We start from the raw sequence: 15,844 nt of genomic DNA, 5'->3' as shown, positions 1-15,844 counted from the left end.
TCCATAGTTTTTTTTTTTTTTTTTAAGTCTACATTACATAACTTTAATTTATTTCTATTTAATTTATATTATTGACAAAACATGTGGATGTGTGCAGTCGTCAAAGTTATAATAAATTGTATATCATATTATTAACTCTACCCTAACTAATTTTATAGATAATACCAAACTTTTTAATTTCTTCCAATTGTATCCTAAATTTAAATAAATATACCAATTTTAAGCTTAAATTTAAATGTTTTGTACTTTTTACATATAATTTTTTTTGCCCAAATAAATTAAACCCAAATTTGAAAATGAATAATGAAGATTTATTATTGTTTTTAGAATTGGACTAAGAATTCAAATGTTTTGCGAAAAAAATAAAGAAACTCATTGCAAAGAAAGGGAAAGAAACCGAACATAATTTTCAAAAACTAACGACCAAACAGCTATCAACGGTGTCTTTATGAACGAAACTAAGAACAAAAAGTTTCAACCATATCTTAGATCATGGTTATGATATCAAATATGAACATGATTAACCCACAAGAAATTGAGAGTATTTTCATTGAATTCTGGTAATCGTTGTTAGTTGGGTGGTTGGTTGGTGAGCCTCTTCAATGGCAGTGATTAAGCCTTGTAGCTTTCATTCAACTTGGATGAGACTTCAACATTAGGGCTTTGAGATTAACCATAACCAACTTCCTGCTTTCAATTTCTTTGAAAAGACTTGAATCCAACCTCAATAATTGGACACAACAAATTGTGCTGCCATATGTATACATACATACATATATGCAATACATCTTTTGTCTTCAAGCTTAGACTTGAAAGCTTACAGCATTCTTGAACACATGGATCTTATCTTCTGGCCTATTGAAAAACTACATTCCATTCAAACCCCAAGAACAACAAGCAATTACTTCATGACAGGCAATTTAAATATCTGACAACAAAAACATACTAACATTTATTGGATTCTTTGTGAAAAATCCAAAAAAAAATTAGATTGAACTTGTAGAAACTCCACAAGCAAAGAATTTATTTTCGTTTGGCTGGGCTCTCTCTGTCTCTTCCTGGGGTATTAAAACTATCATTAGGAGGAAAATTATCGGTTATCACTAACTCAACTGACTAGCCATTAATACTACAGTCTACCAAGCAGCACAGACAAATAAATGTAATTGATGTCCCAATACCTGAAATAAATATAGCCATTCACTTTTTCTTGTTCTTCATCTTTTTCCTTCCCTTCACTTCTTTTTCCAAACTTCTAAGCCTCTGGCTGATAACTGACGATGATGAAACTTTTCGGTCTTGCAATGGCGATGGTGACCGTGATGGTTCAGCAGTTAGTGAGGTGGTGGTAGGTTCTTTGGGTGCTGCTGTTGCTTGTTTCATAGCTGTAAGAAATGAGAAGGCAGGTTGTGGGGCGGTATTCTTATCCGCCACTGGTATTTCTGGAACACCCAAGGCCTTCTTAACCCCAGGAACTTTGAGAACTGAGAATTATCAAACATGTCATTTTCAGACTTGTCAGAGAAGAAGGTGAACAGGGAACTTCTGAAATGCATTATGTTTATCGAACTACTGTGATCAAAATCATATACTCGAAAATGAAGACAAAGAAACAGCACATGGATGCTTTAAAAGATAAAATTACAGAAGTCAATTGATAAGAGGACAACAGTAAAAGATAAATGGTGACCATTAGAGGCTCGAAGGACTCACCTGCTCCATAGGCAAGTGAGAATAGGTTAGATGTAACCCAGTAACAGAATATTGCCTGCAACAATAACAGAATAAGTGACCCGAGTAAAGCTGAGGTATCGTCAAAAAGCTATGTTCCATCAAATACCACAATCCAAGTTTCACGCATTATTATAGTTTATAAGGAAAAGGATCTTGAAAAATAAATTCCCAAGCGCAATCATGTATATGTTCCAACATTAAATGACTTGATACAATGTAACACATAAGTTATATCAAAGTGCAAACACTAAAAGCAGTAACTAAAAGCTATGAAGCACAAATATTTAGCTTTGAGTCTATGTGGCGACCTGTGATTCTAGGCATCAAAAATCGGATCTTACAGAAAATGCCCACATGAAAACTTTTAACCAAAAACAATGGTCCAGTCTGTTTACTTTGAGACTGGACCTTTTCTTGGGCCCAAATAATGTAATCCTAAAGGCACAAAGAAGTTAAATTTTGTTCTGAAAAAAAAAAAAACAATAAATACTAGATTGTAAAAAATTAAACCCCAACAGCCTAGCAAGTTTTCATCTCTCTCCTCCTTTTGAAGTCAAACGCAAAGAAGCCACCCACACCCAACTCGCCGACAATACCCACGCCAGCCTTCTTTGCAACTGCCTGCTGCCAGCGTTGTTCGCTGCCTTCGCTGCCGTTCATCCTCTTCATTATTGGCTTCTTCACAGTTTAAAGTTATTTTTTCCGTCTAAATTCACATATATCCTAAAAGAAGGTATCACCGACATGTACGTGTCCTAGTTTGTTAAATGGCATATCGTGTGTATTTTCGAGTCCATATTCATATCCCATGTCCATGCTTCTTAGGTTGAGAGCCAACATAAGGCAAGCACTGATTGATTTCACAGGCTTGCATTCAACCCAGAAGCAAGCAAACAAAAGCAATTTTCCTGTAAAATGCATGTGGAATGCAAGCAAATAAATAGCAAATACCTTTGGAAAACTTGAGGTCAAGGGGACCGTAGCAATAGCAAGACCCCTCATCACATTTTTCATTGTACCAGCCATAGGATTTCCTTCCATACCTTCTTGCATATTGAACTGAGAAAAAGAACAAAATCAGAATGTTTGAGACTAATTCTGTAATAACTACAAAAATAGTATTTAAAAAAAATGGAAAATAAATATTATAAATCCGGTCAAGTGAAATGAAATTTATTTACTAGACGTGGATGTAGATGAAGATTGAAGAAAAATAAACCTTAAATGGCTATAACTAAGTGATTAGGGAAGCACTTTATATCAACTTCAGCCAATTAGGGCTGGTTAAATGATGATCGGTGATCACTGCACTACATACGCCTATCACACAAAGGGTCGGTACATTTTACCTAGGTTTACTCCATGGAGATTTAGCAGGTCCAACAGTTATGCTACTTTTTTACATATAAAAGAAACCAAGCTTTTATTTTTTTAGAAAATGAAAGAATGTACGAGGACAAAAAAAACTACAGCCTAACAAAAAAAAAAAAGAGCTCATAAAACTAGAGGAAATGACTCCAATCTAAAAGGATAAGACCTAGCTAATAATTACAAACTAATATTGAACATATTGAAGGGAACCATGCAAACTAAATCAATAGTGAGCCATGACTGCTGGTTTGAGAAAGTAGACAAATACAAATGTACGGATGTTTACCTCCACGGTGATCCAGAATGTGAGTGCTGTTAAAACTGGAAAAATATACATTGTATCCGGAGTCGTAAGATCAACAAACCAGTATGCTCCACCGTTTTTAAATGAAGGCACTTTTTCTGCCATGTTAGTTATCTGCCAAAGAAAATTGTAATTGAGAAAAGTAAGAGTAATAAGCAATATAGGACCTAAATGCTTTATCATTTGTCATTTATAAGTAAAGCAATACATTACCGCAAGAAAAAAACTGATGAAAACGGGACCCTGAATAAAAAGCCCTTTCAATGGGGTAAATGGGCTCACACCAAACCTGCAAGGTCAAAGTCATGAAACTAAAGTAATCACAAAAAGTACTTCGAAAAATCCAGAGTGGTAAAACAGAACCAAAAGCACGCTGATTTTCTCAAGAAAGGTTGCTAGCTAAAAGTAATCGCCTTCAATCACATATCATGAGGAGAATAACAATATGAAAAGGAAAGCCTACTCATGAAAAAGTTTTTTCATTTTTTGTTGACCTTCAGCAACAGCCCTGGGATCCATACCCTGAGGAAAAGAAAAACAATGGGGGGAAAACCATGTAACTGTATTATATTCTTCGAAGAGTGGCCAGAGTTATGCATGAAATACAATTGCCTTTACATTAAAGAAAACTTTTGATGTGATAAATGAACCAATAGATGATACTGGTAGAATATAAATACAAGAACCGGACATAATACCTTTTCTTGCATCTCATTCTTAACTTCCTCCAAGTGAGGCCTTAACAACTACACAAGAAATGAGACTTGATTAAATTTTTTATCAAAGACACCAATACCCAGTTAGTTGTGAATATTACACAATAGTAAAATATCAAGAGATAAGCATCACATTAAAACCGGTAACATGATAAAAGATGCAAAACAATCATGACTGGTGCACTGACTCCTTTTTATTTATTACTGACATAGAGATAGCACAACAAAAGCCAGAACGAAGATGAGCTTGAAGATTAAAAACGCATAATATAAATGCCACAAAATTAATGCTAGCACAGAAGGTGATAGCTCATGCCAAAACAAGAGGGCGAACCCTATAAGTGGTGGAAGCTCTCCATTCTTCAGCCTGTGGCATGAGCAAATAGCTTTCCCACGTATCTAGTTGTGCAAAGTTAAGGTATATTGGATTTAATACCTAGCTAGTAAATTTATCTACGCAGCTGGAAAACGAATGTGGGACTAGATTATAAGAACGAATCCACGAGCATGTTTTCCCTTCGATCAGATAATCAATAGAATTAAATGTAAACAAGGATGCAGAAAATATTGAAAATATAAAAAATACTAAATTCATCATGTTAGTTCAATGAGATAAATGAACAGATAGTACTTGGTCTGCATCCAATTTGCAGCCATGTTAACTCCTTTCTCGCTCAAACCAAAGTGGCGGTATAAAAGATCAGCAAAGTGGATGCTCATCTTTTTTACCCCCTTCTTTTTTGGACAACTTATTCAGAGGCTTCACTCCAAGCGATTATGCTCAGGGCAGTCCCCCTAATCCTTGGGAAGGTTTCACTCACTCCCATACCTCCACGCAGAAACAAGGACAACAAAGATTTTAAATTATCAAGTTTTCAACTGGAGGGTACAACCCACGACCTTGGAAGCTATCACGAAGCATCCTCAAAGTCCTTACCACCAAGATACCCCTTGGTGTTTAAGGATGAATATGTCTTCGAGAGAGATAGAACCTCAAGAAAAATATTACTAACAACAGACCAGAATTTGAGGAAAGGCAATACCAATTAACCATTAAAAGATTGCTCCTTGGTTGAGAATGAGGACCATGAGCTGGATTAAATATTGCTAAGGTTCAGGGCCAAGACACTGGGTGGAAAGCTCAAAAATAATCCAATGATGATACTACAGTAACCCAAAGGAAAAACGAATTATGAATGAGTGCACAAGTGGTAGAATTTACATCTAGAAGTTGAAACTTTTTTTTTTCCCTTCCTATTTGAAAGAAACCACAGTTTCACTGAAAAAATAAAAAAATAAAAAAATAAAAGAATACAGTGCATGCAAAGACAAGCCCCACAAAGGGATGTCCCAAAAACTGCGAAAAATAAATTTGAAAAATAAAGTACATAAAAAATTGACATACAGTAAGCTTTGCAGTAGATTTGAGTTGATTTATCAAAAGTGGGAATGTTGCACCACGAATCAGCAGGGTTGTTAATACAATGCACGCCCACCTAATGAATTCAAAATGTTAGATCATCAACAAACTGTTCATTATAAAAAGTTCCCGACATAATATATGATACAGAAATCCAAGTGTGAAAAAATGGGGGTCCTCACCAATTTAATCCAGTAAAAGAATGAATACCATCTATAAAGTACTGCAAACCCTTGACAGGAAGAAAAGAATCAGCAGCAGCAATGGCTACTTCATTAGCTACAGCAGCCTGAGATACTGCCGATTGAACTGTTGTATCTGTAAGAACTTCTGCAACATCACTCATGAATTCAATCTTTTCAGACCCTTCACCAATAGTACTTGACATGTAGCGGCAGAAAAAGGAACCAGCACTTGACGGGAGGAGAGTGTTTGGATATCTTCTACCATGAGGAAATAAATTAGACCTGGATGATACATTAAAGCTAGTTCCAAATGATCTCCTCTGCAGGAAATTATTGATTTTTTCCTGGGAAATCGAATCCCCATCCACATGCTGATTTTTACGGTCATCAGTATGACCAAAAATACTAATCGATGGATGACACTGCCGAGCTATAATATTTGCTCTTGTGCAAAGGCTGCGTCTGTAAGCCATTGATACCGTCTAGCAACAGCAACAAGTAGTCATATAAGAAAATAATTCTAGAATGAACAATGAAACAATTAAATTGAAAATCAAGAAAAATATTTTGATCTTAAGACTTATTCTTATTTAACCCTGAATGCATAATTAATTTTGTTTTTACATTACGTTCTTTTTAAACTGAATTCGAATTAAAAGGAATACTCCATATTTTATCTCAAATTAATGGGAGCAGACTGGAATGCTCTATGAATTTATTTTCTTTTCATCCAAACTGTGCATTGACCGAACTCTTTTGTCCTTCCAAATTTCATCCATTAACTTCAGCCGCTCACTCCCCAACCTTCCTCCTTTTTCCGGCACTTCGAGCTAACTGAATAAACTCTCCTCAAAACTGCATGTTTATAGCAATACCCCAAATAAAATAGTTTGATTCTCTTCTTAATTACCGCTCGTCCATTTCTCAAGCGAATTCAAACACTGTCAAACTTATAGATGAGAGTTTGAAATCAATATCTCAAACTCTCAACAACGCATTAAAGAAAACTCGAGTCTGTCTGCCAGGAAGGGAACCAATGTAAGCGCACCTGACATATTATTACCTCCTCCTGATTGAAACTTTGTTACAAGACAAATTAAAATCCACTATCAAGAGTGCAGTCAAGCAATTGAATAATTTTTTCAGATTGCTCGCTTCAACGATTGATTAGTTTGTTTCTTTGGATGATGCTTCAGCCAAAGAATAGAAAGAAAGTAAACAGTGAAAGGAAAAACAACGTGTGCAGCGATTCGAATTAGGTAAATCTGCTTGGAAGTTTGAAACACTCATCGAAGACGATAAGTAGTCAAATGAGGTGGTGGTTAAGAAGATTGGGAACAGAAAATGGAAAAAGAAAACAAAAATAAGTACCTGCCTGTGAGCTCGCCGGCGATGCGAGGACGGAAGCGGAGAAGGGAGGAAGCCAGAAGAACAGCTGGAATCGAAGCGTGGCGCGTACGACGAGACGGAAACGAGGGGTTTTGGGTTTAGAAAGCTTAAAACGGTGAGTTCGATTTTCGTTTTCAATCAAACCTTTATTTATTTATTTTTAAATTAATTTTTGAATACAACGAAAAAAAAAATACATGAAACAAATTCAAACTATGTTCATTTTAGATCATTTTAGAAAAATTATAGGCTTTTAAATTTTAATTCTATAAATTTTCATACTATAATACCCATTTTTGTAAATAGATTACGAAACATTTTTTTGTTTCTTAAATAACAAAATTCAAAGAGAAATTCAACCACACATCAAAATTATGCTAGGATTGAAAGCATGAAAGTTGATCTACATATACACAAAATGCAAAACAATTGAACAACCATACTTAAAACTTCATTAGTCATGACGTGGCAACGATGCCACCGATCTTGGTGACATGGACACCGACATGGACACCGTCCGAGAAGGGGTAGAGGCAGCGGAGGAATCCTCGGGCGAGTTCCGGCATACTGGACACGTGGCATTTAATTTAAGCCACTCATCGATGCAATTAGAATGGAAAAAGTGACGACAGTCTGGTATGGTTCTGATGGTTTCCTTCGGCTGATACTCCGACAGGCAAATTGCGCAGGTGGTGTCGTTGGGCTTTGGCAGTCGTCGGCTCTCGCCCAATTGTGTCTTGGGGAAGGATTCGATGGTCGGCTTGTCGAGGCCTGCTACGGCGGAAGTGGGTTGGTGGCCCATTGAGAGGGAGAGGTTTGTTGTTGGACGATTGGGCCGAGTGAAGGCCTTGAATTTGCCGCAGACATAACAGCCCAGCCCAATTATAAAAAGGAGGCCCGGGATCCCCACGCCGATGATCAACCCGTATTTCGCACCCCTTGGAATCCCTGGAATATAATAATTGGTCAAACAGAGTTCTTAAATAATATTATTCTTTCGTGTGTAAGACTGAATAAATATATATATATATTTTTTTTTTATTCTTACTTGATTCAGTCAAACCTCGAACAATATATATTAGTCCTTGTTAATTTTCAATATAATAAACCGTTAATTAAATAACTAAATTGGATTATATTTAAAATATATATATATAAAAAAAATAAAAAAAAAGACTTATTTGCTTAAGAAAAAACATAATTTATATTTAAGAAATTATGAAAAGAAAACACCATAAATTTTTATTTTCAACAAAAACTGCTATAATTATTGTAATTTGGTTTGTTAATGTTTTTAAAAAATCCGTTGAAGCCTGTGGAGGTGGACAGTGGTCACAAATTTCTTCATCTTATGAACCACTGGCCTTTTCGCACTCTTTTTGGTTGACTTCTTCCAGGTTGACTGCAGTTTCCGATTCGTCTCTCCGCCGTTGACGCCACTTCCGATGGCCGGAAACTCTCGAATATCTCTCTCGATTTCACAAATATTCCCGCCGGACACAAAAAAATCGAAAAAGACGGAGAGAAAACACAGAACAACAAAAATTTACGTACCGCTCTTCGGAAGATTGAAACACTGGATTTCAGCACTCGAATTGCTTTTGAATCCACAATCTCCACCGCGCGCCTCGCAATTTCCGCAGTTCGGATTGCTCCACTTCACTACCATTCCGTCTTCGAGTTCCATCCTTGTCGATGGAAGCTTCCTTGTCGCAATAACCTAATAATCACAAACACGAAAAATCAAACGCCGATTTCAAATCAGATCCAAACACGACGAGGTTTCGATTCAATCGTGCACTGTATCTGTTCTTACGTTACACTGCGACGGCAGGAAAGCGTTAACCATATCTAGGTCTCTGTTCGGCACGGTGATAACAGAGTAGTTTCCGCCGCTCATACATTTGATCTTCCGTACGCGATCAAACGGCAGCGTTTCAACGGGATACGAACAATTGAGGACGGTGTAGGGTTCGGATCGGTAGTAGGAAGTGAACGGCGAGGTTTTTAGATCGAAAGAGTCGATTAGGAGTCGTCTCGGAAAGCATTGATCCGGATCGTTGATCCACAAATTCTGAGATTTGTAATCGATGAACAACACCACGACGTCGCCGGCGTCCGGGAGATTCAAAATCGTCTGCCTCCGATTGTTGCAGTACAGGTCAAAATCCGGCTTGAATCCACAACGAAAATCCTGCGTGTTCTTCAGTCGGAACGGGAATCGAACAGCCACCGAGAAATCTCCACGGCAGGAGGATTGCTTGCAGAGAAACTGCGATTCGACTCGGTTAAAGAAGAAAACAGCTAAAAGGACGGTGATGGCGACTGCGACGGAGAAGTTTGCGGCAGCCATTTGAGAGCTCCGTTCAGGAAGTAGAAGAAGATCCGATGGAGCATGAGACTCTGGTTCTCGGCTGGCTGTTTATTGAATCTCAAAGTATATATATTTAGTGATTTAATTAATTATTAATTAATTGGGGATATTTGTAATTTCACACTCCTCGTCTAATTGCTTATTATAAATATTTCGAGTGCCTCAAATTATAAGGCGCATTCTAAATAATAAATTGTATTTTTATTTTTATTTTTATGATTGAAAAAATAAATTTAAAATATATGTATAGCAAGTAATATAATTCCATGTAAATATTTCAATTTATATTTTATGGGACATCTTTTGTTAAGATAATATTTTTTAATATAACAATTTGAATAAGGACATCTTTGAATTAGTCTTTAAGTGATTAGAAGGAAAAAAAAATTATTTAAAAAAACAATTAAAAATGGTAACTAGAAAAAATTTCAATAATCTGGTTAAATTAATTATAAAAAGAACAATTCAAAAGCCATTGCAGATTAATTACTATGAATAAATTCTTCATGTAAAAAAAAAAAAGAACAGTTGGATTATTTTATATAATAAGAAGTGTTAAATTACCGAAGTACCCTCAAATTAAAGTTACTCCTTTCTTTTTGGAATGAATTTACATTCAGTAAAATCTTTTAAATTAAAATCAGTTTGATTATAAATACTTTTTAAGGAAAAAAAATAATTTTTAAAAAAATGATTAAATGAGTGGACACGGCAATCCGGCATGTTTGGAAGTTATCAAACAAGGCTTAAAGTAATTAATTTTTTTGTTTAATTAAAATTAGTTGAATGTATTAATCAACAAAAATGCAGGTTGGTTAATGAATTGACTTTTAAACCTAGTGGTCAAATCAACCTAATCAAATCTCTTTCACGCGAAAATTTAAAAAAAAAAAAAAAAAAAAACATTAAATGATTCAATTCCACATCAGTTTGGTGGTTTATTTTATTGCCAAAAAATCAAAATTATTTGAAATTCCCACTAACTAAATACTAATATCAATTCATTTTATTTCACCATTTAAAAAAAATTAATAAATTATAATTGGGTTTAAATTATTTCTTCTTTTTTTTCTATAATAAAATGCCTGTAAATTTACTTTTCTAAATTATTTAATTAAAAAAAAATATGAATATGTTGAATTTATTATGTACATTAAAAAATAATAATAATAATAATAAAACAATAGTAAGCAAAGAAAGTCAAAATTACGGTGGGGTTCTAGTCAATGTCAAGGCCGTGTTGAAATATGTGTTGCAGTTCCAATTGAAACATCAATTTTTTAAATATCTCAAAAAGAAAAAAAAAAAACATCATTTTTAAAACAAATAAAAATTAATCATAATTAATTTAGTACTCTTTAACCAAAATTTTCAAACTCCAAAATAAATTAAATTAGAGACCAGGTGGATGTCTTAATCAAAATTAATAATTAATAAGTTACTTAAGAAGCTTCCTTTATTTCACCAATCTTCATCTTTAATTTTTTTTAATTTTATTAAATTTCATTTCAAATTTACTAATGCAATTTCTTCTATATTGAATTTTCGTTCAAAATGTTGATAAAAAAAATAAAAAGATAAAAAAAAAACTTTGATTTTTCTTTTCCATATAAAAAAAATAGTAAAAACAATTAGGTATTTTTCCAATTTTGTTTCTATTTTATTATTATAATATTTGACCAAGACAATGGAATAGTCTCTTCTTCCAAGTACACATCTAGACGCTCTATTTTTTAATTATGGTTATTTATGTTTTAATTACATTATAATCCAATAACCATTTGTGAGTCCTTTCAAAATACTCCTAATTTAATTTATAATAATCTATGATTATCCTTCATTAATTAATTGTGCTAATTATTTTAATCCATTTAAAAAAAATGGTTAATTTGAGGATAAACATTATAATTAAAATATAGATTATGAGGTTGTAATATGATGGACTATACCAAGTCTAAAATAATGAGTAAACTTTGACTTTTTTTTTTTTTTTTTTTTTTTTTTTTTTTTTTAGGTGAAATTGATGTTAAATGACAATTGAAAATCTAGGTTGAAAGTTGAAGTGTTTCGATCGGTTCTAAATTAATCGTCCATAATTGGTTTTAAATGTTATAAAAGTTGGTAGAAAGCTATGGTTGACGCGTTGATTTGATGGAGTTGGTAGAGGTTGTAGCGTTACAAATTGGCCATTTTTCCTCCTTGCGTTGAAGTCTAGTATATATGGCTCTATTTCTTTTCGAATAACTTGTTTTAATTCGTTATTTTCTTATTTTTGATTACACTGAAAAACTATTTTTGACATTTTAAAAAATGAAGTAAAGTAATGTCAATTTGAACATAATTAGTAAAGCTCTCTATACCTTCAAGTTGAATATTCGGTTTCCACCTTTAAAATTATTTAAATTAAAAAAAAAAGAACCTAAACACGTGTCGATTAATTAATTAGTATGGTCCCGTTAATAAATGACTAAGTTGACTATGAACCACATAACAAAATTTGTAATTATTTTAATGAAAATATATATCTAGTAATAATTTAAAATGAGTAAAATACACGTGTCGCGTTTTTACCGTTTCATTATCAAAGCCATCCCTCGTTGAAATATTGAAAAAGAAAATTATGGGGTCAATTTTGAAATAAACATGTTTATTGTGGAGTAATATTTAAAATCACTAAATAAAAGGGTATGTATGACAATTTTAGGGGAAATGCCATTATGCTGCTAATTTTAAAATTGGGCCGTAGAGAGATTACGGCCCAATTTGATGTTGGTTGATTGGTCTTGGTAAGCCCATTAAGCCCAGTTGAACGGGCGCTACACTCTTTAGGTTTGAATTTATTTTCGAATTATTAACTAAAATAAAATTTAAATTGTACGAAAAGAGTTAATAATAATTAACATACGGTACCTCTTTGCTTATATTACTATTTAATAGCTCATTAAAAATAAAATTGAAATTTTAGAAATAATTAAAATATGAAAGACCAAACATATAATTTTAAAATTTTAATAATTTATTTAATAATTAAAAGTATAAGTTCGTGACATTTAATAATATTTAAATAACCTTAATGTAACGAGATTATTCGAGAAATAAAGATTGGTAGGTTAGATATTGAGAAAGTTAGTACATAGTTTTAAGTAGAAAATTAGAGAAAAGCTATTGGATTTGACCCCTAAGTGTGAACTCTAATATTTTTCAAACATTCTGATAATTAGAGCTGGCTATGAGAATGCCACAAAATTTGGCTATTTCCATGTGTTTGATCCACCATAAATTTTGAAACTTCTATTTACGTTACAATAATAATAATAATAATATTACCTGACTTTAGTTGACTGTCGGGGTGAAAATGGTCGATTTTTTCGGTTAGGTTTTATTTGATTCATTTCACTTAGACATGTTTACGGGCGAAGCGGTGATGGAGAAATCTCATCCTAGTCTCGTCTCGTATTAAATTTTTTAATTTTTTATGAAAATTTTCATTTATTTTTGTAGGAATTAGGAGAGATTTCACCCCGATCATATTCTATTCCAAATAAAATTTAATTAATATTTTTTAGTTTTAAATATAAGTTCTATTAAAAGATGTAAATTATTTTAATAAATTTAATAATATTTCTTCCTATAAAATATTCATTAATTCTTTTGGATGATGGTATATATAATTCAAGCGTATTAATGAAATTGTTTAAATTTTAAATATATATTTAAAATAAAATGCTAATAATTTTATATAATACTGACTTCTTTTTAGATTTTTTTAAAGGTGGAAAAGTATTACTAAATTTTATAAATACTTTTTATTTAGATATTTTTAATAATTTTGCCTTTAATTTTTAAGAATAAGTAAGAATGGAGGGTCTAAAATTATTTATTTTTTATTATTATTATTATTGTAAGTTTCATTAACTAATTAAGAAGCTGATTATCTGAAAGACACATAATGATGTAAATACTATGTCACAGTGACCTTATCATTAGCAAAAATATAAAATAAAATGGAGTCCAAATCACCTGGACCACAGTGCGAGTGCCTTAATTATTTGCACAATACAATAAAAATATATATATATTTTTCAATATTTAGATAATTGTCCCTTTCAGTGGACCAAAAGGATAGGCGGTTCTACTTTCTTTATGCCATTAATGCGGTGGCTCATGGGGGCATTATTGTCAAATTCAAACCCTACTCGAGGCTGTATAAGTAAATACACCGACAAAAACCTACTTATATCCAAATATATTTTTATTATGAAATAAAAATAAAATTGGTAATAAATAATGTCCAACAATATATCACTTTCATATGAAGTTGTTTTATAGTATGCTTTTCCATTAAACGCGCCGCGGTTTAAGCACATCAATCAAGGTTTTGTAATCACATGACTATATGATTAAAAATATTCAATTATTTCTTCATTCATTTATTTATTTATATATAATAATGCATAACAAGCCGACACGTGTAGGGCCGTGTATTAAATAATAATTAATTCATTTTTTTTTGGATCGAGGACATGTGAGGAGAAGAGGGCCTACGTATCTCGTCACGTAGTAATGGGAATCAGTCGTCGTGAACAAAATAAATTAATTAATTTAATTATAAAAAAAAAAAACCCTATAAATTCCCTCGTTTCATTTCTCTCCTACTCTTCTCTCTTACCTCGATTTCAATTTTCAGCTCCAAAACTTGCTGGAGAACATCGTGATAAGATCGATGGGAAACTGCGTTGAAGTTTTGTCGAGGCGGCGAGAAGGAGGGATGATGATGACCACGACAACGACGACGATGGAGAAAGAAGAAAGGAAAGGGAGAGTGAGGATAAAGGTAGTGTTGACGAAAGAGGAGCTGCAATGGCTAATGGAGCAAGTTCAGGAGCGAGGAGGGAAAGGGTTAGAAGAATTGTTGGGAGAGATCGAGAGACGAAGAAGAAAAGTAGATGAAGATGGTTCGTGGAGACCTTCTTTGGAGAGTATTATGGAAGTTCCTGAAGTTCCCGATCGGATGGAGCCACTTTCTTCGTAACAATTTTCTTTACTTTAATTTGTCGTATAGTAAAAAATTTGAGTGTAGAGTAGTAAGAATTTTCTTTTTTGACTCCATTAGTTAAAAAATATTGTTGTTTATGGTGGATCGTAAGGATGATAAAGACAATATTTACGACCTAATTTTGTAATTAAAAATTATTAATTTTCGTCTTTATATTTTGATTTTGATTTTCTTTTTATTAGTTAATAATAAATAAAATTAATTAGTGATAACCATTATTTTTTTTAATTATTTAATTTGAGATTGAATTAGGATATTTAATTTAAGAAGATTTTGATTTATTAGGCTGGCTGATCCCATAATTATTGTTCTATTTCTTTTTTTTTTCTTCTTCTATAAATATGGTTTATTTACAATAAATCAATAAGCAACTCCTCTGCTACCGCCCTGACCTAATTACGCATATAGTAGGCCAACGCCTAATAAATAGTTTTTTTTTTTTTTTTTTTTAATGCTTTAAAAAAAATATTCAAAATTAGACCCATAAAATAACTCATTTGTCACATTGGTACTCTTGATGTCAGCGGGCTTGCCATTGTGCGGCACTCACTGTCCAGCAAGAAGTGAGTTAAGTCAATTCATTCTTACGTCGCCTACGGCCAAGCGATGTATGCTCAAACTTCTGGCTCAAGTTCAACAACAAAGTTTTAGAAAACAGGGTAGAAAGATTTCGAAAAAGAGTTTTGAAAGCAAGATTTGAGAGATTAAAATTTGTGTTATATGTGATGTAAGCAAAAAAATAAGAACAATAGCTTACAGCATATAACTATCGGATATAAAAGTTCTTTAAAATTTTATTAATATTATATCATATTTATGTTTTATTACTAAAAAAAATGTTTGGTTCTTCTTTTGAATAATATTATTATAAAACAATTTTATATAACACAATGACAAATCCAAACTAAATAAAATTATTATTATTATTTTTGCTTCGGGTTATTCTAAGATAACAAAATATGAAAACGACAATAAGATTCACAAGATTACTTCAAAATGAGGGTAATTTTCACCGATTATATTTTTTTAATTTCAATACGAAACCAAATCCTTATGAGATTAAAAAAATAGAATAAGATCTTGGCCCAATTTGGCAGATGAGGATCTTTTCAATTGTGGTTACTTTTTGAGTCCAATCGTTCACATTAATTTTTTTTAATCCCCAACTAAATCCATAATTCAAACTTTCATTATTATTATATATTCATAAAAATTGATAGGCTTTAAAAAATACAAGTATATTAAATCGAGAATGGTCATTATTTAAAAATAATTATTAAAGAGCGATAAAAATT

At 32.5% G+C, this 15,844-nt stretch overlaps 3 protein-coding genes across 7 annotated transcripts; 1 reads left to right on the top strand and 2 right to left on the bottom strand.

The window, feature by feature from the left end:
* Positions 1–669: 669 nt before the first annotated feature.
* On the bottom strand, positions 670–7,262 carry LOC111778362 (mitochondrial inner membrane protein OXA1). Of its 5 annotated transcripts, none has more exons than XM_087128596.1 (11): positions 7,102–7,262; positions 5,728–6,212; positions 5,531–5,621; positions 4,108–4,155; positions 3,873–3,931; positions 3,623–3,698; positions 3,392–3,523; positions 2,686–2,793; positions 1,714–1,768; positions 1,182–1,484; positions 670–866 (listed from the first exon to the last, which is right to left on the bottom strand). In XM_087128596.1, exons 2-10 carry the CDS (start codon positions 6,201–6,203, stop codon positions 1,201–1,203), a joined length of 1,329 nt encoding a protein of 442 aa, XP_086984722.1. In that variant the 5' UTR covers positions 6,204–6,212; positions 7,102–7,262; the 3' UTR covers positions 670–866; positions 1,182–1,200. The 5 variants fall into 5 exon arrangements, with proteins under 5 accessions (XP_086984722.1, XP_023513934.2, XP_023513926.2 ...); XM_023658166.2 differs by having other exon boundaries at positions 670–855; XM_023658158.2 differs by lacking the exon at positions 670–866 and adding an exon at positions 930–1,058.
* Positions 7,263–7,469: 207 nt separating this feature from the next.
* LOC111811550 (putative RING-H2 finger protein ATL21A) lies at positions 7,470–9,521 on the bottom strand. The gene is made up of 3 exons (XM_023698454.2): positions 8,936–9,521; positions 8,674–8,839; positions 7,470–8,067 (listed from the first exon to the last, which is right to left on the bottom strand). Exons 1-3 carry the CDS (start codon positions 9,470–9,472, stop codon positions 7,574–7,576), a joined length of 1,197 nt encoding a protein of 398 aa, XP_023554222.2. The 5' UTR covers positions 9,473–9,521; the 3' UTR covers positions 7,470–7,573.
* Positions 9,522–14,159: 4,638 nt separating this feature from the next.
* LOC111803552 (uncharacterized) lies at positions 14,160–14,714 on the top strand. The gene has a single exon (XM_023688020.2). It carries the CDS (start codon positions 14,217–14,219, stop codon positions 14,523–14,525), a length of 309 nt encoding a protein of 102 aa, XP_023543788.2. The 5' UTR covers positions 14,160–14,216; the 3' UTR covers positions 14,526–14,714.
* Positions 14,715–15,844: the final 1,130 nt, after the last annotated feature.

This window comes from Cucurbita pepo, chromosome 1 (genome assembly GCF_057944985.1).
Source record: "Cucurbita pepo subsp. pepo isolate OVF chromosome 1, ASM5794498v1, whole genome shotgun sequence".
In the NCBI taxonomy this organism is placed as follows: Eukaryota; Viridiplantae; Streptophyta; class Magnoliopsida; order Cucurbitales; family Cucurbitaceae; genus Cucurbita; species Cucurbita pepo.
The sequence above is the reverse complement of the archived record's forward strand: the minus strand, read 5'-3'. Positions and strand labels throughout refer to the sequence as shown.

Excerpts from the sequence above, each read along its gene's own strand:
- LOC111778362 (XM_087128596.1), bottom strand. The coding sequence starts at position 6,203 with ATGGCTTACAGACGCAGCCTTTGCACAAGAGCAAATATTATAGCTCGG. Across the intron at positions 5,622-5,727 it reads TCTTTTACTGGATTAAATTG|GTGGGCGTGCATTGTATTAA; the intron begins GTGAGGACCCCC and ends TGAATTCATTAG. Across the intron at positions 3,524-3,622 it reads TCATCAGTTTTTTTCTTGCG|ATAACTAACATGGCAGAAAA; the intron begins GTAATGTATTGC and ends TTTCTTTGGCAG.
- LOC111811550 (XM_023698454.2), bottom strand. The coding sequence starts at position 9,472 with ATGGCTGCCGCAAACTTCTCCGTCGCAGTCGCCATCACCGTCCTTTTA. Across the intron at positions 8,840-8,935 it reads TCCTGCCGTCGCAGTGTAAC|GTTATTGCGACAAGGAAGCT; the intron begins GTAAGAACAGAT and ends TGTGATTATTAG. Across the intron at positions 8,068-8,673 it reads TTTCAATCTTCCGAAGAGCG|GGATTCCAAGGGGTGCGAAA; the intron begins GTACGTAAATTT and ends ATTATATTCCAG.
- LOC111803552 (XM_023688020.2), top strand. The coding sequence starts at position 14,217 with ATGGGAAACTGCGTTGAAGTTTTGTCGAGGCGGCGAGAAGGAGGGATG.